The 25,077-nt window shown below is 36.1% G+C and overlaps 1 protein-coding gene across 6 annotated transcripts in view; it reads left to right on the plus strand.

The window, feature by feature from the left end:
• The window catches only part of ARAP2 (ArfGAP with RhoGAP domain, ankyrin repeat and PH domain 2), a 222,008-nt gene that overhangs the window by 84,180 nt on the left and 112,751 nt on the right, over positions 1–25,077 (plus strand). For all 6 annotated transcript variants that reach the window (XM_086705258.1, XM_086705256.1, XM_086705260.1 and 3 more), the window contains 6 exons: positions 10,415–10,530; positions 13,359–13,558; positions 16,838–16,923; positions 17,678–17,860; positions 22,999–23,173; positions 23,632–23,766. In XM_086705258.1, coding sequence (XP_086561384.1) covers positions 10,415–10,530; positions 13,359–13,558; positions 16,838–16,923; positions 17,678–17,860; positions 22,999–23,173; positions 23,632–23,766 — 895 coding nt within the window. The remainder of the gene's footprint in view (positions 1–10,414; positions 10,531–13,358; positions 13,559–16,837; positions 16,924–17,677; positions 17,861–22,998; positions 23,174–23,631; positions 23,767–25,077) is intronic.

Raw genomic sequence — 25,077 nt, forward strand, 5'->3', positions numbered from 1 at the left:
ATATGAACATTTTCTGTCTGTGAAGATGATTAAAACTTTTCTCATTGGAATCAAGTTTAAAAATGCATAATTTGCATTTATTGGTATGGAAGTTCCTCTGCCAGATTAATTGAGGTATTCATTTTTTACTTGCACAGAGTTGATGGACTTCAGATATTAGTTTCATCACTTCCATTAGCTAGATTGTGTGGGTATATGTTATTCTCCTAAAGTAGATGTTTTTTGAAAGTTTTATTAACTTTCTCTATTAGAAAGAAGTTGTATGAAATTATTGCTTTAATATTAGCAATTGAGCATAAAAAAACACAATAATGACTGCCCTCTGGTGAGTACCAGTGATTGTGCTAATTAATTTATAAACATTTCCTTTTAATCTTGCCTACAAATATAGGAGGAAGATATTCTCTTCCGTGTTTTATAGATGAGGAAAATGAGGATTGAGTAAGGATTGCAGATCTTCATGCATAACAAAACCAGAACTGTATGACTCTAAGTCTAGCGTCTTAGCCATTATACCAAACTTTTTTAAAGTGTATGTAGAAAAGACCATTTCTGGCCTATGACCTTTTAGAAATAGACTAAGCTTTTTTCTTTGAAAAACTTAGTTGCTTAGAAGGTTCAGAGTGTGCATTCAGTACACATTCTACCAGGTGAGGTAGTCTGCAAGGCGTGCACTTGCTGAGGACACATGTCCTGTCTTCCAGGAGGAAAAGTTAGACAGTACTAGCGTTTTTGATGGATAGGGAGCCCAGTGCTTTATTAGTCTCATGCAGAAGTTACAGAGAAGTGCAAAAAAGGCATCTAATGAAGTCTCAAGGTTAGAAACACTTCCACGTACGCAAGTAATGAGTATATTCTTAAAAATGAAAGCATTAATGCTGGACCCCCTCCTCATCTTTTGAGACATACACCTATTTTCAGTTATGTATATTTCAGTTCCTTTTCTATGCATTAACGTGTCTTTATATGTACCTTTAAAAAGTGCATACTGTTGCTTGTGTATATGTTATTTTTAAAAAGTTGCATCATGATGTATAGAGCTGGGTATTAAGGGACCTGATCTTGAGTCAAGTCTTAAAGAACTAAGTGGCTCAAGACTGGATGGACAAATCAAGGAAGGCCTTCTATGTTTAGGCCCTCACTTACCATTCCAATTTTATCTGCATTTACATCCTGGTATATCCTTTTGTCTCTTGGAGAAAGTTGCCTATTGGTTTTTTCACATGGTTGAATAGATTGTGTGAAGAACTTGGGTGGTGTGCTAAATGGGGAGGCTTTCTCCTGAATGCAGAGGGCTTTACTAAAGCTTGCATTTAGGAAAAGTACTAAAAGTTAATTGTTTCAACGCACCTTCTGAAAGTTTTAAGTATACAACACATTAAGTAATCTTGTTTTTTTTTAAATATGGAAAAAAAATCTACTTATAAAAATGTACAAGTGTTACACCTGAACCTAATATATGTCAATTTTAATTCTATATTAAAAATAAAAAATAAAAAGTAAGACGTGTTAGCTTTGAACTTATGTATCTAAATTTGCATTGGATCTAATTTGATTACATGCATCAAAACTAAATTATTTTCATTTTTAAACTTTTAAAATAGTGAATTTATTGCCCACATAACTTACAGTATGAATAGAATAAAAAAAAAACAAGGAAAATTGACCTACACTACCCTAACATATGAACTATTTTTATTTTTCTTGCCTCTATTTATACATAGTTATCATAATTTAGTCAGGAGGCCATTCCAGAGAGAGTAAACAGTGGATAGAGGTGGAAAGGTAGAATATGTTGAAGAATTATTTAAAAGGAAGCTGAAACGTTCATTTAGAGCAAAGGAGATAGAGTAGCAGTTCTGGGTTTTCATTCTTTCTCTGCTACTAATTGGTTCAGATAATTAAGTTAATGTCTTTATGTTTAAATGGTGTCATGTAAAGAAGAGAGATGGCTTGCTATCTCTAAGGCCATTATTTAAGTTGAGTGTTAAAATTCCAGCTATCTGGTCTCATTCCAGACTATAGAGTTAGAATTTCTGGGGATGGAATGTTGGAATCCACATTGTATAAGGCATCCCATGTGGTTCAGTGACATGTGATCCAAAAACTACACACAGTGAAACACTTTTCTGAGGTTTTTTTTTTTTTTCCTTTAAAAAGTTATAAGCATCTAGGTAAAGAGAACAAGATATTTTTAGAATTGGAAAATGTGTAAAAACAGCTTGCAACCAACATTGGGTACTTCATCATCCTTCAACTTGGTATTGTTATACTTCTTTTTGTTACTAACTTTAATTTGGAAGTATATCTCTTTTCTCATTGAACATTTTGAAATGTGCCAACATTTAAGTGGAATGTTAAGATAATCAGTATTAGTGGTAATGAATTTTGAAAATTTGAAGAACTGTTATTAATTGTGCATAGTTTTGAACTGTAGGCACTGGTATTTATTTTTGCTAAATTCTAAATTTTAAATGAAATTACAATTTTCATCTTATGAATCCTACAATATCATTTAATTCCTTTTTCTTAACGTAGACTTTTATTGCCAGAGTATGATCTAGTGGAGTAAACTCCCATTTGCAAAGTCAGCATAAAGGGACAGTGTTTGGAAAACAGTTTGAAATTGTTATTTCCCATAAGTTCCTTGAACTCTGTCTGGAAATGTATTCTCATTTTGTGGATTATTTTAAACCCTTTCCAGAGCTTTCTCTCTACTTCCAAAGCGTGTCCTTAAGAGTCCATGTCAAACATCCCTACAAATATATTTTCAGTAATTCTTTTGCTTTTTCTTAATCTGTGGAATCAGTACCTTAAATTTTCTAAGTTAAAATAGCTATTAGGACAGGCTATCATAATTATTGCCTTTTTTAAGAGACGTGGTGTTATGGTGGCAAGGGTCCATCCCCTCATGGACCCTTCACTGGCATGTCTCAACTCCATGGAATTAACATGGACTTTTCATTTTCCCGGTTGCTCCCTTCAGAGGTTCATTATTTTCTGTTACCTCTGTCTCTCCCTTTCATTTATTAGCAGATTGTAGGAGCTGGAACTTACAGTAGCTCTGGACTGAGTAGGAGAAATGCCTTAGGGGATCTTATTTCTGAGACAACCCCCCCACCCCCTTCCCCCCTCCCCCAGGTTGTAAAAAGTAGAAAAGAACTATGAAGAGATATGTAAAAACATTTGTTAGAGAGGAGTTTGGCAAAGTAGAACCAGACACAAATCCTCTACCTAATTACTCAGTTGCAAAACACTGTGGCGCTGTTATCACATAAATTACATGTCATTTCTTTATTTAACATCATCTCACAAACGCAGTGTTTAATTTTTACAAATATTCTCTTCCTTGTCTCTGCTTATGTTTTACATGCCTGCAATGTATTATAATTATGATAATTTTTTTGCAGTGTTACTTCAACTTTGTATAAAATGAGTTGGGTGTTTCAGATTGTGTAGGTTATACCACACTTCCCCGTGTTTCTATATTCATCCATTTTACAAAATGGGTTTTTATTGGACACCTCATTTCTGGGTGCCACTCTAGGCTCTAGGGGTACAGTAGGAAACCAGAGGATGCTTACTGTTTAGGATCTGACCTTCCAGTGTGGGTAGCACACACAGAGTGGTAAAAAAATAAATGAGATTTCTGGTAGCTTTCTGTATGTAGCCTTTTCTTTTTTATGACCTTTTTCTAAAGAATTGTTCGCATTTAAAATGCTATTAGCTGCATGAATTAGGTAACAGTTTCATTTTAACCTTAAACATGTTATAATTTTTATATTCTCAAATTAATTGTGTGATTGTTTATTCACTGCTGTGTCTTCAGGAGTTTCAGGCCAGTAGCTGATACCCAGTAAACATTTTGCAGAATAAGCTTGTTGAATTCGTGGTTCTTTACAGCTGTTTTCTTGACTCCAGAGCTTATCATTCTTTTTAAATTTTGTTTTTAAGTTATTTTCTGTGAATTGTCTCTTGATTTTCTTTCTCCATTTTTTTAATTGGGATTTTTTTTTTGTCTTTTCTGATAATTTATTTAAGCTCTTCGTATGAAAAATACATTAATCATCATGTCATTTTCTGTAACCACTTTTCTGAGCTATGGCTTACCTTACATTCTTTTTTATTGTGTAGGAATTTTGTTTATATAATTAAACTGCTTTTTATTTCAAAGCTGATAGAGTTTTCTGTATTCTGGAAAATATTTTGTGAATTTATCTTGAAATGATGTGGACATAGTATGTAGGCCAGTATTTAAAATTTTAAATGAGATAATAAAATATGAACATACACTGAAGCATATGTAGAGTTATATACATGGTATTGCTGTTTGAATGAAATTTCCTCAAATGGATGTAAGGCAAATTTAAGATAGTTGGTTTTGGTTTCCATTTATCAGGTTGTCCTAACAGCCAGTTCCATATAAATACATACATATGTGTGTGTGTGTGTGTGTGTGTGTGTGTGTGTATATATATATATATATGTTTTGTGTGTGTGTGTGTGATGAGTTTTTTTGAGCATCATGTTTGTATTAGTGAGTTCATTACAACCAGATGTCTTGCTTGGTTTGTGTATCCATTTCATGATAATTGTGGCATTGAAGTTCTAACTATATAAATTCACTTGATTAAACATTCTCAAATCAGGGTATAACAAGAGACTCATTCCCCCTCGTCCCCCTACATAATGTTTCCGGTGTCTGGCACGGGAATGAAACTCTAATAGAATTTAAATCGACCTCATAGGGCTGTGGGTTGAGTGGCACAGAAAGAAGCAGCAGGGTGTAGGTGGTGGCCTCAAATTCTCTGGGTTTTGTATCTGGCCAAACTCTGCATCTGGTGTTTCCCCGGAAATTTGGTGCCAGTGTCATACAATGCCACATCTGTTTTCAACAAATGTTTAAGCACCAAGTTCTTAAATTTCTGGCATGGAAACCTGGCATCCAGTATCTCCAAATATAGGTTTGAGGTTTCAGCAAGTTTGGGGTTAACAAACCCTTCTTTAATTTTTCTGTTTAGGAATCAAACTGGTAGTTTGCTCTTTCACTGTGTAGTTTTAAAATGTAGTTTTAACCACATTTGTGCTACAGATTCACACATATAACCCAGTTCAGTATCTTGGTAACTTATTTACCATTAATTCTAATCTGAGTATATAGGATAGAATCATTAGTGTGAATACTTTAAGTCACTGTAAATAAATACTTTAATTGAAGACAAATTATTTAGAACTCACAAATTGTCTGGATGTATTAGACCCTAAATTTACATTTCACTCAGTTTTTATTATAATGCTGTATAAGGTACATATTACTGTGTCCTTATAAATAAGGAAATTGGAGTGTAGGTAAATAACTCGGTAGTAGTCATATGGCCTGTAAATGGCTTATCCAGGATTCTCCTCCAGGTCTGACTCCCAGTGGTCATGACCCACATGGCTCCTACATGGTCATGTCCACCTTTGCAGGTATCCAGATCTGTTTTGCCAAACATGGCCATCATTATGGTAGTACTGGTGGTGGGATTCATGCTTTTTGAGATCCCACATTCTATGACCACAAATTAAACGTAAGATATTGTTTACTCCAGAATCTGTTTTTAGCTTTATGCTTTCTGTAGTAATATTTCCTTCTGAATTTTCATGCTCCTGTTTTTTTCCATCCAGTTTATAGCATTTTAAGTGTTAAAAGTGTGACTTATCCCTGACTTGTGCCTAATTTTCAACATGAGAATATGGCTGACAATTGTAGCTAATAGGTAATTTATTTTTTAACATCTGCCTTCCACCCAACCCTTAGCGTTTTTTTAATGTTTATTTATTTTTGAGAGAGAGAGAGAGAGAGAGAGACAGAGACAGAGCACAAGCTGGGGAGGGTCAGAGAGTGAGAAGGAGACAGAATCTGAAGCAGGCTCCAGGCTCTGAGCTTCAGTACAGAGCCTGATGGGGGGCTTGAACTCATGAACTGTGAGACCGTGACCTGAGCCGAAGTTAGATGCTTAATCGACTGAGCCACTCAGCCACTACCCCATTTTTAAAAATTTATATATGTTTGCTAGTAATTTGTGTATTTTACTGTAATTAACTTTTTCATAGGTAATATGGTCAGTTGGTTTCAAATTCAAGAGGTAGAAATATAATATAACAGTAGCTTACCAGACTGTGTAGCACTTACTCCGTGCCTGGGGTTCTTTTAAGCCTTTTCAGCATATTGATTTTATCCTCACCATACTGATGAAGTGTAGTACTGCTACATTTTGCAAATGAGTGAACTGAAGCAGGAGAGGTATACATGATCAAGCTGGTCTAGGTTTTGTCATTTATTTCATCAAGGTTCACCTCCTTTGGAAAGTCTCATATGAACATAACTCTCTTTTCAGAGATTGGCTGGATTCAGTGTTTATAGTCATGCACTTGTTACAGTTCTTTCTCATTTCCTCCTTAGACTATAAGCTTCCAAAAGGTAGGTACCCTGTCTTATGCTCTTGTGCAGACTCAGGACTTAGCATGATTTCTGGCATTCACTGAGTACTTCCTCAATGCTGTTTTGCCAGGACGAATTTTCCCATTTTAAAAATGGCTATATCTGCTCTGCCTTTTTCACAGAATAATTTACAAGATCAAATGAGGGTTCATGGCTTTCACTAAGCTTCAGAGCACTACACAAATAGATGTTAAACCAATTATGGAGTGTACTGTATATGCTTAATGAAGTCTGATTCTTCAGACATTAATCTGAATCCTCTACATTAGCACAGGGGTGGTTACCCAGGACACCTAGGATCTTGAAAAACCAATGTGTCACTGTGTTCTGGTATTTTTAACCAGTAGTCATAATGATTTCAAATGATTTTTGTATAATCATTGCATTTTTTTTCCTCTTCTCTATGGAAGGCAGAGGGAACTGTTGATATCCTGATATTTACATATTGCAGACTTATCCTGTCTAGATTCTACAGCTGGTTCTGCTGTCTAATTCAGTTTTCTCAACATTGGCTGCATATGAGAATCATAGGGCTGTAGTTTTGCTTTTTAACTGAAGATTCTTAAGCTCTGCTTTCTAATTCAGTGGATCAGAATCTCAGGGTCATAGGGAGAGATCAACATGGGTAGTTTTGATGAGTGTTGAGGGATTAGATACGTTCTAAATATAGACTGAAAAAGGGGCTTATAGTTTACAAATATTTTTAATAAGAAAAACAGTTGTTTCATATTTAATAGCTCTCAAGAGCACTGACATTTATTTTGTTACTCTGCTGTACGTTTTACAGTCCATTTGTGTCGGTGAGTTCAGTGGACACTCTAATTACTCAAAACCATATGGCCATGGCCAGCAGCTGATAAATGGGTTACAATTGTTATCCAGCCTAAAAACTCATCTTTGCCTTGCTTGGGAGAAATTTGGGGTCTAGAGCTGACCCTCTCTTATTTTAACAGAAATTGCAGTTTTATGGATATAGACATTTCACACCTTGCTTGTAGAAATGAGGGGCCACCAATCCAAGCTGGAGCCTAGATGAGGCTCATCAGTTTCCATAAAACATGGTCAGTTTTGCTATCTGCTAGTCAGAAGATTTGAGTATGTATCTCTGCCCTTAGTAACACACAGTACCTGCAAGCCAGGCCCTCATCAGAGAATATAACTTGGCATATCCAGCTCTTGTCAGTTCTTCATTATGGAGAATTGTTTGAAGGACATGCAGTCTGTTCTAGAGTCTATATATCAACTCCTATATCAAGTTGGGCCACCAGAAAGCTGTTTTAAAAATATCCTACCTTGCCTGAAAGATGGTAGCTATGCTTGTGGTGAGCAGAACACAACTTACAGAGAGGTGGAATCACTGTGTGTGCATGCCTGGAACTAATGTAACGTTGTACGTCCACTATACTTCAGTAATGAAAAGAATCTTACCTTGTTACCCATACTTTATTTCTTCATTTATAAAAGAGAATTTGAATTTTCAGTCACTTGCCTTGGGAGTTTCTTCAACAGTTACATTATCTAGCCGGAGAATTGGTATGGACAATTGAGAATTTTTTTTTTTTTTTTTTAAGTATGACCTTGAACCTATATGCTGAAACTTCTTAAAATAGAGCAGATTGGAAAAGTTGGATTCCCCTTGTCCATATAGATCACATTAGGTACTGATTTTTAAATGAGTTTACGAAGTGGAAGTATATTTTTGTAATTATTTTGCAACACTTAGCGTGTCTGTGCATCTTCTTTTATATCACTGATTCAATTTCTGACTTGTTTTTTCCTAATAGAATAAGCTATTTGTACTTTAATCAGAAAAAAAAATCAAGTTGATGGTATGTTTTATGAATGAGTCATTTCCTTATTCTAACTAAACACTTGCACATTTAAAAAAAAAATGTAGAGAGGCTTTTCTGCAATTGATGAATGAAAACTCTGGATACTTTTACAAGTGGGGGCGGTTTGTTATAACATTATTTTATTTCCCTTATTTTATCAGTCAGGATTGCATTAGTATCAAATGGCAAAAACCCCAAGGATTGCCAAGATAGGGATTTGTTTGTTTTAACAAATCTCTTGGTATAGGCAGCAGAGAGCTGATGCCCCCGAGGAACAAGGTCTTCCTACTTTTTTCTCACCCTGGCATCCTCAGGTACAGGAATTTGTCCTCAGGCTTTTCCTCTCAAGGATTCTAATGTTCTAAAATGGCTTCTGTGCTTCTAGATGTATTTTCAACGAAAGATGGAATGGTGTGGGGTAAAAGTCTTTCTTCTTCCAAGATTTGTCCCCCCAGCCCCACCTCAGGAATTATTTATATTTTATTGACCCAAACTAAGACATATTACCCTCCTAGCTTGCAAGGAAGATGGGAAAATAGTATTTTTACTTTAACCTATACAGAGAAGGCCTGTGAGATGTATCTATATCTACATATCTGTGTATCTCATACATATATACATCATATATATATATATATATATATATATATATATCTCACAGATGCACAGACACACTAAATGTTGCAAAATAATAGAAAAAAATATATCACAGGCCTTCTCTGTATAGGTTATATATACAGATGTATATATCTAATATTGGTTATTAGATATATTATATATATATATATAAGATGTATATATTTTATATATAAGATATATATTTATATATATATACACACAAATAAATAAACATATATATATATATATTAGTTTTTCTTTAGTATGGCTACTTTTTCTAGTCAGGTTTAATTTAGGAATTCAGAGCACATTTAATCTGAACGTGTTCACATAGATAACTAATCTTTTGAGGTAGAGAATAATTATATTTTTAAAATTTTTTTTTTTCTTCTCAACGTTTTTATTTATTTTTGGGACAGAGAGAGACAGAGCATGAACGGGGGAGGGGCAGAGAGACAGGGAGACACAGAATCAGAAACAGGCTCCAGGCTCCGAGCCATCAGCCCAGAGCCTGACGCGGGGCTCGAACTCACGGACCGCGAGATCGTGACCTGGCTGAAGTCGGACGCTTAACCGACTGCGCCACCCAGGCGCCCCAGAATAATTATATTTTTAGTGTTGAGATAATGTGATAAGTCAAATTCCAAAACCCTATGATTTGATAATATTTCAAACTTTAATGCTTTTAGAAGGAAGACTTTGTAACCTTTTGCAGTTTCTAGTTTTGGTGAGACAAAGTGAACACAGTAGCTGTAGGTATTGAACAGATGAGAGTTTTCATACCAAAATAGTATTAAAGGAGCTTAAGAATTTAATTGAAGGAGGAGGAAAATAATAAAATATTGGAAATGAGATAAAATTGTAAAATAAGTAATGCTTTTGTGTGAGAGTAGAGGAGAAAATGTGACAGAGCACAGGTAACATCGCATAGTAAAGCAAAGAAAGACCAATCAGGCAGCTTGAGTTTCAGTCCCTTTCTATCATGTCCAGCTAGCTGCACCCTACATGTGACATTAATCTCTTTGGGCCTTGGCTTCCCCTTCTTTTTTATAAATAGTAATTATACCAACCTCAGAGTGCCATTTGACTCCCCTCGTAGAAAATTGCTAGGCGTGTGGTAAGGACTAGTTAACTCTTAGTTTCCTTTTCTGAAAGGATAAAGATGAAAAAGTGGCTAACTTGTGAAAGCAAGCCTGTGTCGTTCAAGATCTGTGTCCTGGTCAGCTTAACGTTTTATGTGAAAGAAGCCCATCTTTGATCCGTAGCCCAAGTATCCAGCTTAGAATGGCACTGGGTTATCATGTATTTAGAGTGCCTGCTTAAAACCACTGTCATTCCATCTTTAATGATTTATTTAATTCCACATATATATGTGTAGTAAAATTTAGTAGGACTTATTGGATTTTAAGGAATATAGTGGTACTTTCCAAATCCATAATTTTGTTCCTTTATAATGTGTTAATGTTTTTCTCCCAACTAGGATTTTAGGAGTGGACTTGGTATTACCATAATTCCTATGAATGTTGCAAATGTAAAGCAAGTGGTCCGAACTGTAAAACAGTCTTTTGAAATAATCACTCCCTACAGGAGTTTTAGGTAAGTTATACTTAAACGTTTTTGTTTTTATTATCCCAAGAAAGCTTGGGTGATCTACTTTTACATGGCTAGTGGTGGTTTTATTCCTTATAGATCACTTAATAAAATCATGTTGGTTCTTTTCCATTATTGTCTAATTTGTTAGCCAGTATATAAAAACACCTTGTAAAAGTGACCTGAATTATCACACAACCTACAAAGATACTGATTTCATGAGATTTGAGTCTTTTCTGAATACCGTTTTTCTTAGTAGGCTTGGTAAGTGTATTAATTTTTATCAACAATATATGAAAAATTCCTTCACATTTTGAAGGAATAAAGAAAGAATGTTACATTGCTTTTAAGCTGTATTTTTATTTACCTTCTTTTAGCCTACTCAAATGAAATCCTCTTTTAAAATCAATCTCTGATTACAATTTGCTCCATAATGATTTCCTAAAAGGAACTCTTGCTTAAAATGTTGGTGGTGGATCTCATAGCACTTATTGATCAAATACATATACATAATGTTTATTTTGAGAGAGAGTGCACGAGCGAGCGTGCATCGGGGAAAAGCAGAAGGAGGGAGGGAGAGACTCCCAAACAGGCTCCACACTCAGTGCAGAGCCCAAAATGGGGCTCAGTCCCACGAACACTTAGACCATTACCTGAGCCGAAATCAAGAGTCAGATGCTTAACCGAGCCACCGAGGCACCCCTTATTGATCAGATATTTTAACATTTCATTATATATTTGTTTTATGGTATTCCTGTAATTGCTTCATAAGACAAGAATAAAAAGTCCCTAATATGTTTTAATAATCTATAATGATTCCATAGCTTTAGTACACAGAAAAGGCATAAGTCAGTGTCTGTGAGCTCAACCACATTAATTCATTTGTCACAAATAATCAGAATATCACAGGGTAGTTTGCAGGTCAGAAGCAATTGTCAGAGGCCTTTGAAAGACTAGCGATTACTTAGCAGCTTCAAAAATACTCCCATGTCGGGTACTCATTTTATCTGTCAGAATTTGTCTACTGGCTCAAATTTTGAGGAAAAAATAATCACCTAAAGAATAACAAACTTCATTTTCACATATGCAGATTCAAGCCTCAACTGAAAATGTAGACATTGCGTGAACTGTTTTTACTCATAGTACTTCTAGAAGACACAAAATATGTGGTGGGGTTTTTCCTCACACCAACCACTTCTCCAAATACTAAGTGGTTGTCCTATAATTCAGTACTGTTCTCACAGCAGCTACTAGGATTGAACATTAGACCCCACGCGTTGAGGGCTCAATCCCACAGAGCTGCCCTCACTTCACACTCGTCACAAGAGATGGGCCCCTCCACTAAGCCACACTTCTTTCCATCTTGGCCATAATCTGGGCTCCCATGACCCCTGCTGCGCCAGATTCAGTAATTTGCTAGGATGGCTCACAGAACTCAAGAGGCAGTGTAATTATTATTACTAGCTGCTTATAAACAGTGCACCTCAGGGACTTCCAAATGGGAGAGATGCACAGGGCAGGGTACAGGGGGTTTGTATGGCAGAGCTTCCATCCTTCCTGGGCACACCACCCTCTCAGCACTTCACTGTGTTCACCAGCCCATCTGAACTCTTGTTCAGGGGTTATTATTGGGGTTTCATTCTGTAGGAATGATTGATTGAATCCTTCATCTTTGGTGATTAACTTAATTGCGAGCACCTCTCTCAGTTGGTTTGGGCTGAAAGGTCCAAGTCCCTACTCACTTCTTGGTCTTGCCTTGGTCTTTCTCCTGACCAGCTCCCATCCTGAAGCTATTTACGCCTCCAACGACAAATGATCTCACAAGCCTACAAAAGGCACTTATTACTCAGGACATTCCAAGGATTTTAGAATCCTGTACCAGCAACTATTGGCTGTGACCAACCTCTATGTAATAAAGTAGAAACCACCTAAGAAGTTTATGAATATTACACTGATGATGGAAACAGAAAGTGCTTCAAAAAAATATCCATGTAGTCTACTGAGTTTCCTTATGGATTATTTGCACTGTGTTAGTAGTCTGTTGTTTTCATTATATTTCAAAACGTTTTCATCTTCAGAACAGAAAATTTTAACGTGGAACATTTTGCAGGTCATTGACTGAGTTTGGAGCCCTGTAGCACGTTTTGTGGCACGTTGTAGGTACTCAGCACATATTTCTTAAAGTGAGCCTGTGTTTACTGTTTTGTCCTTTTACTCAGGTATCCAAGAAACACTAAGAATTAGGATAAATCAGAACATGACTAAAAATGAGTTAGAATTCTGTTAGAATAGTAATCACTTAAAACTTTTTTGATTTCTCAGTTTCTTAAAGCCATCTGGATGTTCTTCTAATTAAAAAAGAAAATCTATTTTTAAGACTGAAAAAAAATCAAAATTTCTGGTGGGTGTTTTTGATAATTTAGTTTCAGACTATCATGGAACAGTTTCCTGGCAAAATAATCCAATAGTCCTGAAACACTGAAACTCTGCCAGTTTCTCATTGATTATTATATAACCACTGCTTAGGAAACATGGCCTCTTAAGTTAAGCTCTTGACCTAACAAGGTAATTTTTACATCCTGGTCAGAAAAATGTACATGTTCATTTTGGTTTGAGATATGTAAACAGATTCATAAGCAATGTGGGATGTTAAAGGAAAAAAAGTAGATTTTTAAATTAGATGATTTTTAACAGAAAAGACTATTCAGCTGCCTGGAAGGCATATTTTTCAGCTGCTGTTTAATTTGTGAGTGAAATGAATATGCAAACTGAACATACTGCTTAATTGGCCTTTACAAGGGAGATCGATAATGCAGAAACATTAATTGTTGCAGCTTTACAGCCGAGTCTGAAAAAGAGAAACAAGAGTGGATTGAAGCTGTGCAGCAATCGATAGCAGAAACTCTCTCTGATTATGAAGTAGCTGAGAAGATTTGGTTCAATGAGTCCAACAGGAGCTGTGCAGATTGCAAAGCCCCGGATCCTGACTGGGCATCCATCAATCTCTGTGTTGTCATCTGTAAGAAGTGTGCAGGTAATTAGTGATAAGTTATGCTCATCACTGTTGGGTGGCAGATTGGCACCGAATGCTCTTTATTGTCCTACGTAATGTGTTTCAGCTAACAGTTGTGGAAAAAGAAAAACAGAGAAAGCTTATTACATTTAAATTAAATTTAGAAATATCTTCTCATTCCAAACTTCTCTTATGCATGACTTAGATGTAGAAATTGATTTTTAAGCATGTAATCATTTTGTGCACCTACTGGACCATGTGTGGAATGTATAAAGACAGTGTTGACATTTTTAGATTTTAAGGTGAGTGTGTTTCAGAATGTACCCTGAAGACACGTGCATCTTTGTGTGATTTGCCCATCTTTCCCTCAGTTATATTTTTTAGGATGTATATTTCACATCAAGGTCATTCTGAGCTCTAAACTTGGTATACCACATCTGGTGTCTCTTTTAATGAGAGTTTTTATATAGAAGCGTTTCCAAAGAGTATTGAGGTTTATGAGAGGAAATGGTACTATGACTGGTTATCCTTTTGTGACATTATAACTTACAGACAGTCTGAGAGCTCAGTGTATTTGGGGGTTCACAGTTGTGAACACCTAACACACAGCTTAGGTGTGTGGTCATATAGGTCTTGGAAAAGTCAGCCACATCCTAAACTTTACTTTCCAGCTCTACCAGGTACTGTGCTGGTCCTGGGAATTCAAAAGATGTGTAAGAGTTGTTATGTTCTCCACAGATCTATAAATGGTAATTTCAGTAGAGTATGATAAGGGCACGATCAGAGTTGAGTACAGGTTTCAGTGAAAGAAAATGTAGGAAGAGTGCTACCTTAGCTCAAGCAAAGACTGGGACAGTTGCTGCAAGCCCTTAGTACTTTTTGAGAGCTCTGTGCTTCCACATTTCTTAGCACGCTAAGATTTTGTCAGGATGTAATTAACATCAATAGCAATAAGAAGAAGCATCAGCTATCCCCCCCTCTACTTTGTATTTTTTCCCCAACCTTTTTTGTTCTCTAGGCTCATTGGAAGAGAGCTTCTGTCTTGTTCAAGGATATTCTTTCTACTTATGTCTGCTGCTTCTTCTCTCCTTAGGATCCTCACCTCATCACTTATTCCCTCTCTGTAATGATGCAACCATGGTTTCTTTTGTTTCGGCATATAGAGTTAGGCAAGTCTGTCCTGTTGATGTTGGCTTCCGGAAAACATTCCATTCCTTTGTATCATTTTCTGTTTCATTTCCCCTTCATAGACAGGGTAACTTTCAAGAGTAGAATTCTACACAGATTTTCTTCATTTCTTTCACTTCCTGCTTTTTATTCATCCTGTAATCAGTTTTCTTTTCTCTGTAGTCCAGTAAAAATATTCTCACCATGTTTATTAATGCATTTTCTCTCTCAGTTTGTGTGTGGTCAGTTCCTCTATTTATTGTCACCTTGGCAGTGTTAGACACTGCAGTATTTGACCACTGTCTCTCTGACTTTCCCTCCTCCCTTAACTTCCAAAATACCATCTTCTCTTAGTGTGTTCTTAATTCTCTGTTATCCTTTTTTCACGTTACTTTTCCTTTGCCTGCTCCAAAGATAAAGGTGTTCCTTTCAGTTACATCTTCAATTGTCTTTCACTCTGATGTTCCTGAAGATGTTATTTATCATTTAAATTCAGCACTCACTCGTAAGTGGGCGATTCTCACTCTGTTGAACACCATACCCTTAGGTCTATCTACTGGAGTCTCTTCTTGGATTTGCTCAGGATAGCTCAAAAACAGCACATTAAAAATGGATCTCTTAGGGCACGTGGATGGCCCAGTCATGATCTCACTCTCAGCGTGGAGCCTGCTTCGGATCCTCTGTCTCCCTCTGGCTCTGCCCCTCCCTCGCTCATGCTCGCTCTCTCTCAAAAATAAATAAATAAACATTTAAAAAAATGGAGCTGTCATTGCTGCCCAACTCATTACATAATACTGAGCATGCTCATATATTTCACATCTTGGTCAGAGGCAATACTGTCTACCCTGCAGTCAAACCTAAAGCCTGTGAGAGCCTCCTGACCCTTCCCCTTTCCTTAAAGCCCACCAAGTTCCATCCGTTTTTATCATCTAAGGATCTCTACATGTGTGCTCCCTTTTGTTTCTCCTCCTGCTGCCTCAACTCGGTTTGTGTCATTTCTTGCCTTCACTACTCCAGGGGTTCCTGCCAGTTCTTCTGCATGTTTTCTGAGCTTGACTTTTTTCTGTGTTACCTTTAGATCGTCTTCGTAAATGCAAACCTATGCATCTTTCTACCCTTGGGATTTTAGAAGCTTGTGCTCTGAGTAGTTTCCATTTTAACAAAAGGAGGAAAGGAACCTCTTCCCTAATGTAGAGAGAGATGTGAGCTTTCATGCTCAGAGGCAAACAATCCTTAAGATAAAGACAGTGTCTTGAATACCTTTGTTCCTTCTCAGCCTAGAAAGCATCTGACACATTCCTAGGTGCCCAGTAATGATGATTTATACAGGATAATTGAGTCGATGAGAGTAGAATGCTAAGTTCTTATTCTCTGTCAGGCATAAGTATAGAATGAAGAATCCATTGAAGATTTTTAGACATATGTTTATTAGAGTTGTAATATGTAATATACAAAAAGTACTAAGGGCTTGCAGCAACTGTCTCAGTCTTTGCTTGAGCTAAGGTAGTGTTCTTCCTCCATATTCTCTCAATGAAACCTGTACTCAACTCTGGTCTTGCCCTTGTACTCTACTGTAATTACTATTTATAGGTCTGTGGAGAACATATCAACTCTTATACATCTTTTGAATTCCCAGGACCAGAACAGTACCTGGTAGAGGTGGAAAGTAAAGTTTAGGATGTTTTCTCCAAGACCTTTATGACCACACACCTAGTTGTTGTTGTTGTTGTTGTTGTTGTTGTTTTTAGGATATCTGTGTTCACATACAAGTGATTTAAACACATCTGTCATAAAAGGTTTTGGTAACCTGTAATTGATAGTGAATTGCCACGTCATAAACATGCAAACATATTTAGGTGTACAGATATATACATAGTTTTAAAACTGTAGTTTTATACCACCACAAGGTAGTGATAAAGATGATTACTTTTATCCTTATCATGGTTGGGATTTCTGTATAATTATCACCACTACTCTTAATGCTGTTGGCATGAAAGAAAGTAGATATTGGTGTGTTTTCAGTTGAAAGGATATATACATATACACATATGTGTACACATAGACATTTTGAAAAAAAATAAAATACATTTACATACAAATTAAAAAAGAAGTACAATTGTGTTTTGACTTCAGGACAACATAGATCTTTAGGACCAAAAGATTCCAAGGTTAGAAGTCTGAAAATGGATGCCAGCATTTGGAGCAATGAACTCATTGAGGTAAGTCTGACTTAACTGTGGTGGTAGTTAGCAGGGGTCCGGTAGTATCTAGCAGTGGAGTGGCATGAGTTACTTTAGGAGCTCTGCGAGAATGTTCTCACCACACTGTAAAAATGGCTTATAGTCTGATAGTGGTAGCTTTCGACTCCAACTTTTAGAATGCTTCTTAAATGAGATAGTTACTTTAAAAATAAAAAGTACAAGGAATCTAATAGTAACACCTACTTTTAAAGGCTTGACAGCTTTTTTATTTCTAAGCCAAAATTTTCTTTCTTTCTTTTTAACCCAGCATGGATAAAATATTAGAAAAGTGAATGAAAACATTTGGCAGAATTTTCTTTTCTTTCTCTTGGCCATGCTCTGTCATTAACTGCGCTCATCTGACTTTCTGTCTCCCATTTCCATTTTCTTCTTGGATTTTAGCACCACTCTCGACCACATTAACCCACCTACTCAGCCATTTTAAATGAATCTGTCTCTATGTGAGCTTCAAAAAATAATAATGCTTTTGCTGCAATTTGGTTGCTTGCAGTTTCTTTCCTAGCTAATCTTGTACTGTTATTAAAAGCAATGAGGCTGTATTTAAAATAGAAATAATATCTGCTTTCACATTCCATCTTCCTGAAAGATTTGGGTTTTTCATGTGTTTTTGCATATTTTATACTAAGTTGTATTTTAATTTGTGAGTCAGGTTTTTACAGATTCAAATACATTTTATGAACTGATACTGTTTTATAACTTTTTAACAATTCAGCTCTTTATTGTCATTGGAAACAAAAGAGCAAATGACTTTTGGGCTGGTAATCTTCAAAAAGATGAAGAATTACACATGGACTCACCCGTAGAAAAGAGAAAAACCTTTATCACTCAGAAGTACAAAGAAGGAAGATTCAGGAAGACTCTACTAGCGTCTCTCACCAAAGAAGAATTAAATAAGGTATCAACAATATTTAACAATAGATGTAGATCCTGATGTCTTTAAAAAACGTGTCAAAGGGGCACTTGGGTGGCTCAGTCGGTTAAGCGTCCAACTTTGGCTCAGGTCATGATCTCACGGCTCATGAGTTCGAGACCTGCATTGGCCTCTGTGCTCACAGCTCAGACCCTGGAGCCTGCTTCAGATTCTGTGTCTCCCTCTCTCTGCTCCTCCACGACTTGTGCTTGCTCCCTTGCTCACTCACTCTCTCTCTCTCTCTCTCAGAAATAAACATTAAAAAAAATTTAAAAACATGTGTCAAGGATTTTGAAGAGTTTTAAAACGTCCTTTACTGTCTGATAAAAGTATTGCTTAATGTAATTTTATTTCCATTTGTGAGATTGTACTATTTATTGATTTTACCATTATTTTACTTAAGAATTCGTTATGAATAGTAGATAAATTCTTTGTTCGTCACTTGAGTTTCTAGCTAACTTAGGTCCATTATTCTTTTTATCCCCATATTTATTTATTTATTTTTGAGAGGGAGAGCTCATGTTTGAATGCACACAAACAAGCAGGGGTAGAGATACAGGGAGAGAGAGAGAGAGAGAGAGAGAGAGAGAATGAGAGAGAATCTCAAGCAGGCTCTTACACTGACGACGCAGAATCTGATGCAGGGCTTGATCCCTGGAACCATGAGGTCATGACCTGAGCCAAAATCAAGAATCAGATGCTTAACTGACTGAGCCACCCTGGCATCATCAAACCTAGTCCATTATTCTTAAAACTGTGACAACTTCCCTTATTTTAGGGACAGGACACTAAACAGAACTTCAACTCATATACTGCTGACATTGTGTCACCAAAATCTACATCATTTACTCAGTGTATTGTTAGAAGCAATGGTTTGCTTTGTGCCGTTGACCTGAAGTGTTATTTGCTTTTGGCTGAGTGATTCCAGATCTACTTGTGACTGTTTTATGTTGCCCACTTGTTCTTTACCCTTTTGGCAAAGAAGTTGTTAAGCATCCTGCCTCCTTTCCTTTTTTAAATTGCTGTTTTGACTTTTAGTGTGTTAGGAGGCTTGTCTATGTAGAGATATTTAGTACATGTGCTTTTTATATGCCTGTTGTTTTATTCTTAGAGAATACAGTCTTTCATGGTTATCAGTTTTCTGGTATGCTTTTAGTGGCAGTGTTTATGGGTAAAAATGCTCAAATAAGTAGCATTATGCTAAACATCTTGGAAAATAAACACATAAAGGCCTTTTTCATACTTCTCTAGAAATTATAAGATTATAAAATTGATTTACATATCAGATTAGTTCCCCTAAAGTAAGTTTTTAGTCTTTGTACATCTTTGGTAATAACAGAGTGAGGCTATCAATTGATTTTAAGGCAGTGAACGGCACACGAAAAATGAAGGATTGAATGGGCACCTGAGGTAGAGGAGAGTGAGGGAGATGGCAAGGGGGAGGGGCTTGGGAACTATTATTTATATAGGTTATTACTAAGACACAATTTTATTTTGGGTGGTGGTTTCATTGGTGTTAATTATCAAAATAATTGACCAGACATGCGTGGAATACTAACAGGGTATCATTAACGAAGGATTACGATTAATTCTGTGCACCAGAGGTCTGTAATAAATAAGCATATAAATAGTAAATTGTGGATATGAGGAAGTAATTGTGATAAAGTTACAGAACCAGGGCGTATCTTCATCCAATGGTTTCTTGCTTTCTGATGGTGATTGGTGTCTTTTTAGTGGGTATACTGATGTCCCCAAATAAAGTCCTCTCTGCTACACCACACAGTTCCATGAGTTCAGACGTTAGATAAATCTTACATTAATTACTAGCAATTGCCTTCTTCCTAAGAATATTATAGAGAAGTATACCCATTGGGATTTATTTCTACAATGGGGTTCTTAAAAATGGTACTCTTAATATCAGTAAATAATTTGTACAAAAAATTTATTGAATATATATATTTTTAATTGGGATATAATTTACCTACAAAATTGTGTAAGTTTATTCAACCTATTGATTTGATACATTTGTACAGTTGCAACATGATTACCATTGTAGTTGTAGCTAACACCTCTCTTACATCACATAATTATCATTTCTTCTTTTTTTGAGACCATTTAAGATCTTTTAACAATCTTGAGGTAAATAATAAAACATTATTGATTATAGTCACTGCATTGTGCATTATATATCCAGAACTTATTTCTGGTTGCAAGTTTATACCTTAAACAACATCTCCCCAACACCTCTTTCCCCCACCCCCACACCCTTTGGTAACCACAGTCTCTTTTTTTTCTTAAGTTTATTTTGAGACAGGGAGAGCAAGCTGCATGTGCGTGTGAGCTGAGGAGAGGCAGAGAAAGGGAGAGAGAATCCCAAGCAGGCTCCATGCTGACCGCGTGGAGCCTGACTCGGGGCTTGAACTCACAAACCACAAGATCACGATGAGCCAGAATCAAGAGTCGGATGCTTAACTGATTGAGCCATCCAGATGCCCCTTGGTAGCCACAATCTAATCTGTGTTCCTATGAGGTGGCTTTTTTAGATTCTACATTTAAATGATAAATAATACATATCTTTCTCCATCTGGCTAATCTCATTAAGCATAATGCCTTCAGCTTCCATCCATGTTCCAAATGGCAGGATTTGCTTCTTCCTCGTGGCTGAATAATATTCCATTGTGTGTGTGTGTGTGTGTGTGTGCGTGTGTGTGTGTGCGCGCGCGCAGTATGTGTATACTATATTGTCTTTATTCATTCATCTGTTGATGGATACTTAGGTTGTTTCCATATATTGGCTATAGTGAATAAATCTTTAATAACAGATTGCAGATATCTTTTTAATATTCTGTTTTTATTTCATTTGGATATATATATATATATATATACATATATATGTATATATATATACATACATATACATATATACATACATATATACATACATATACACATACACACACCAGAAGTAAGGTTGCTGGATTATATGGCGTTTGTATTTTTAATTTTTTAAAGAACCTCTATACTGCTTTCTTTAGTGCCTGCACCAATTTACAGTTCCACCAATAGTGTATAATGGTTCTTTTTTCTTCTACGTCCTCAACATTTATCTCTCGTTCTCTTGATGACAGCCATTCTAATAGGTGTGAGATACATCTCATTGTGGTTTTGATTTGCATTGCCCTGATGATTAATAATGTTGAACATATTTGCATGTAACTGTTGACCATTTGGATGTCTTCTTCGGAAAAATGTGTGTTCAGTTTCTCTGCAAATTTTTCAATTATGTGTTTTTGTTGTTGAGCTTGTGTGTTCTTTATATATTTTTGATACGTACTCCTTATCTGAGGTATGGTTTGCAAATACTCCTTCCCATTCTGTAGGTTGCCTTTTCATTGTGTTGATTTTTTTTTTTTTTCTGATGTAAAGCAGCTTCTTAGTTTGATGTAGTCCCACTTGTTGATTTTTTTCTTTTGTTGCTTGTGCTTTTGGTGTCATCTCCAAAAAGTCACTGTCAAGACCAATTTCAAGGAGATTTTTCTTGTGTTTTCATGTAGGAGTTTTAAGGTATCAAGTCTTACGTTTAAGTCTTTAATCTTTTTTGAGTGCATTTTTGTGAATGGTATAAGGTAGGGCTCCAGTTTCATTTTTTTCTGTATGTGGTTATCCAGTTTCCAGTACTATTTGTTGAAGAGACCATCTTTTTCCCATTGAGTGTTTGTGGTGGATATTTATTGCACGCTTAACAAGTTCTGAATTCTTTTTTAGGTTCTGGGAATACAATTGTGGTAAAACGTAAATGTGTTTCTTTTATTCATGAGAGTGGTAGTTAAAAGAGACTGTCCATGAACAGCCAGAGTTCAGTAAATACACCATAGCAAATACAGTCTTCTGTGAAGGAGAACAGTGGGGGGATGAAAGAATAAGAGTAAAAATTCACATGATTTAAATGAGAGGGCAAAGGCTATTGCAGAAGATGGGATGTTAGCTGATATTTTTTCTAACACCCTCATTTTGCAGATGAGGTCAGCTAAGACCCAGGGAGGAGAAGGGATTGCCTAAGATCACCTAGCAAATAAGTACAAAGTCAGATACAAGTCAGGCTGTTTGATTCTGATGCAAAGGAAATTATGTTGGTTGGTGAGACTATGGTAGGAAAGGTAAGTACATTTTTTAGTAGTTGACCATCCAGGGCTGGAACTGTGAATGCATCCTGAGACCTCTTGGCTGTTGCACCCAGAGGTGCAAATGGGGATGCTAAATGAGCAATTATTTGGAAGTTGCATTATAGAGGGTAAACTAACCAGTGATCTGTCCAGGTGCACCCTGTCAAGAAGGAGGTGAAATGGTGAGTCCTGGGCTAAAGAGTTAGATGGAATCAGGTGCTGAAATCACAGGGTTTGGAAGCCAGAAAAGTAAGGAAGCAGAAAGAAGGGATGAGAAGAAGTGAAGGATAAGTGAAGGCATAAATGAAGGATAAGTGAAGGCAGCTTACTCAAGGTAACAACAAAAACAACAACACAGTTAGGTTCCAGCAGTTCCTATCCATTTGTACAATAATGTATAACGTAAGTATTTCATGTTGTTAATTATTACCTCCTGCTTGCTCTTCCTCCTCCCTACACATAACTCCACACAAAAGAAAAGATTCTGTGTTTGCTTTGCACTCATCTTTCAGATTCCCAAATCACAACAATGGTTTAAAAAATTATATAGATCTTGATTAGGCTGAAAAATACATGCATTCAGCATTCATATGACAAAAGATTTAACAGGTACTTGATTATTACATTTTAAATGTTTTGCAATTTCTGAGCACTAGCCATTATTATAGTACGTAAGCATAAAAAATGTCTTCCTAAGCAACTACAATGGATTGGAAGGTTTGGAACATCCCAGCAACAGAACAATGAATTAAAACTTGGAGGTCTTAGGTTGTAATTTACATTCATACAAAGGCCTTTTGAGCCTATTGCTTAATTCAGGGCATACTTATTGTTAGTTTTCCTGGTTAAAAAAGGAATACGAAGTTCATCTTATAAATGGTTTGGTAGGCTTACACTCATTTTAGTAGCTAGAATTGTGTTTTCTTCCCTTAATAGGTCTTTTTTTCTTTTAACGACCAGGCTCTGTGTGCTGCTGTAGTGAAACCAGATGTTTTGGAAACAATGGCTTTGCTCTTCAGTGGAGCCGATGTCATGTGTGCAACTGGAGACCCTGTGCATAGCACCCCCTATCTGCTGGCCAAGAAGGCGGGGCAGAGCCTGCAGATGGAGTTTCTTTACCATAACAAATTCTCAGGTTAGTCCCTGTCCCTGCATTAGCCTGGTCTCTTCTCACGTATCCCTGAAATGACCGAAGCACAAATCTGTTTATTTCTCAAATAAGAAGAACCATCAGAATGAAGACAAGTGTGATTGTTAAAAAGATGGGGGATGTTGAGGACCATATTTGTTTCATTTCAAGGAAAATGTTTAGGAAGTAAATCTCGTATATTTCTTTAATCTTACAAATTAAAAATTAAAATAGTTAATGCCATGTAATTGTTGTCACCAAATTTAATTTCCATATGTGAATAATAAATATAACTGCTTATTTGCAAATTCTGTGCAAAGTAAAATATCTCTGTATATTTATTCTGTAGTGAATTTGAAGTAACTTTTCTTCTAGCTCAAGACTTACCTATATATTCATAAGCAAAGGGAAATAAATTATGTGCATTTTAGATTTCACATGTATAATTTCTGTAATTTTTCCAGATTTCCCTCAACATGACATTCACTCTGAAGGTGGATTAGGTCAAGAGCCTTCCCAATCCATGTTCCTCTGTGACTTTTTGTATCAGGCTTCTGCCGCTGCTTCTAAACTTTCTACAGAGAAAAAACTGCTTGAAGGTATCTTTTCTGCTGCTTTTAGATTTTGTTATCTGTAAAACTTTCTTTCATTATCAAAACAATTATGTTTAAATTATGATTTTTTTCCCCTTAAGATGTTATATTTGATCTTGCAATAGAGAAGTCTTTTGTTGAGGGTTTCTAAATGCTTCAAGGCACAGATAGTATTTCATGCTCAGCAGCAGGGATTTACCACTGGGTTGGAATGCTGTGTGAATTCTCAACAGAATTCACTGATGTCTACTTGAGGGCCAGCTAACTCTGTTTCAGGATTTAAGGGTTATTCCAAAGAAATGTGAAACTCAGCCCTTTTCCTTGGGGACAGACACCCTAACTGGTGAGATTAGGTAGATAAATCTCAACACATAGGCAGAACTGACAAGCTTTCAGTACCTATTCTATCAGCATACTAAGTGATATGAAGTAGTTCAGTTCTGATTATAAGTGTATGCATGTATAAGTAGAATCAAGCTTAAGCATGGTTTCAAAAAATGATTGGAAGTAATTTAATTTAACAACCTATTGTAGGTTTGGGGAATTATCAGAGCAGTCATGTGGGCATTTATCCATCTCTGCATCCAGCTCCTGTGTCAAGCATGTGCTAAGCATTAGGAATTACAAAAATGAAAAAGACACAGGTCTCATGCTCATTGTTGAATACATATGAACTAATTTGAGAAATGTAGGCAGAAAAATGTAATGAGATCTGTCTAACTGGAACAAAGAGAATTTAAGAGAGATTAAGCTGTACAGGCCAATTGGTGTTGGGTATTTAGAGGCTCAGGAGCCTAGTATTAATTCCCTAGGTGGTATAATCCAGCTGTACTACTCTATCAAAGGAACAATAGGATAAAAAACTCAGTTTAGGGTGTTAATCCTGATTCTTGTGCATTTAAAGTGATTATTTCAGTATAAATGCTTTATGTCCAAAGAAATGATATCCCTAAGTAGAATTATATTTTTTTATTAGATTTTCCAGAAAACAGTAGCTATCCTTTAGTGAGCAGGTACTATGTGTAAAGCATTGCTTTAGGGACTTTATGTACATTGACTGTAATCTTCATAATGAAAAATGGAGATGCTCAGCATGAAACAGAATTTTACATCTGATTTATGTTATAATTGTTATTGTAATGCTTTGACCTGGTCCAAGTGTGATGGCTGGTGACATTTTGAATTTAGATGTTTTTGGTTCCTTCAGCAATTGATTTTTAAATATCTCCGCTTACTCAATATAACCAATAATAAATGAAGATTTAATAGAGATTTTTTCATTTTCTAGTGCTCTTTAGTATTTACTCTTACGTAGTC

Source organism: Puma concolor, chromosome B1 (assembly GCF_028749965.1).
Source record: "Puma concolor isolate L17-30 chromosome B1, mPumCon1.1.hap2, whole genome shotgun sequence".
NCBI classification, from domain to species: Eukaryota; Metazoa; Chordata; class Mammalia; order Carnivora; family Felidae; genus Puma; species Puma concolor.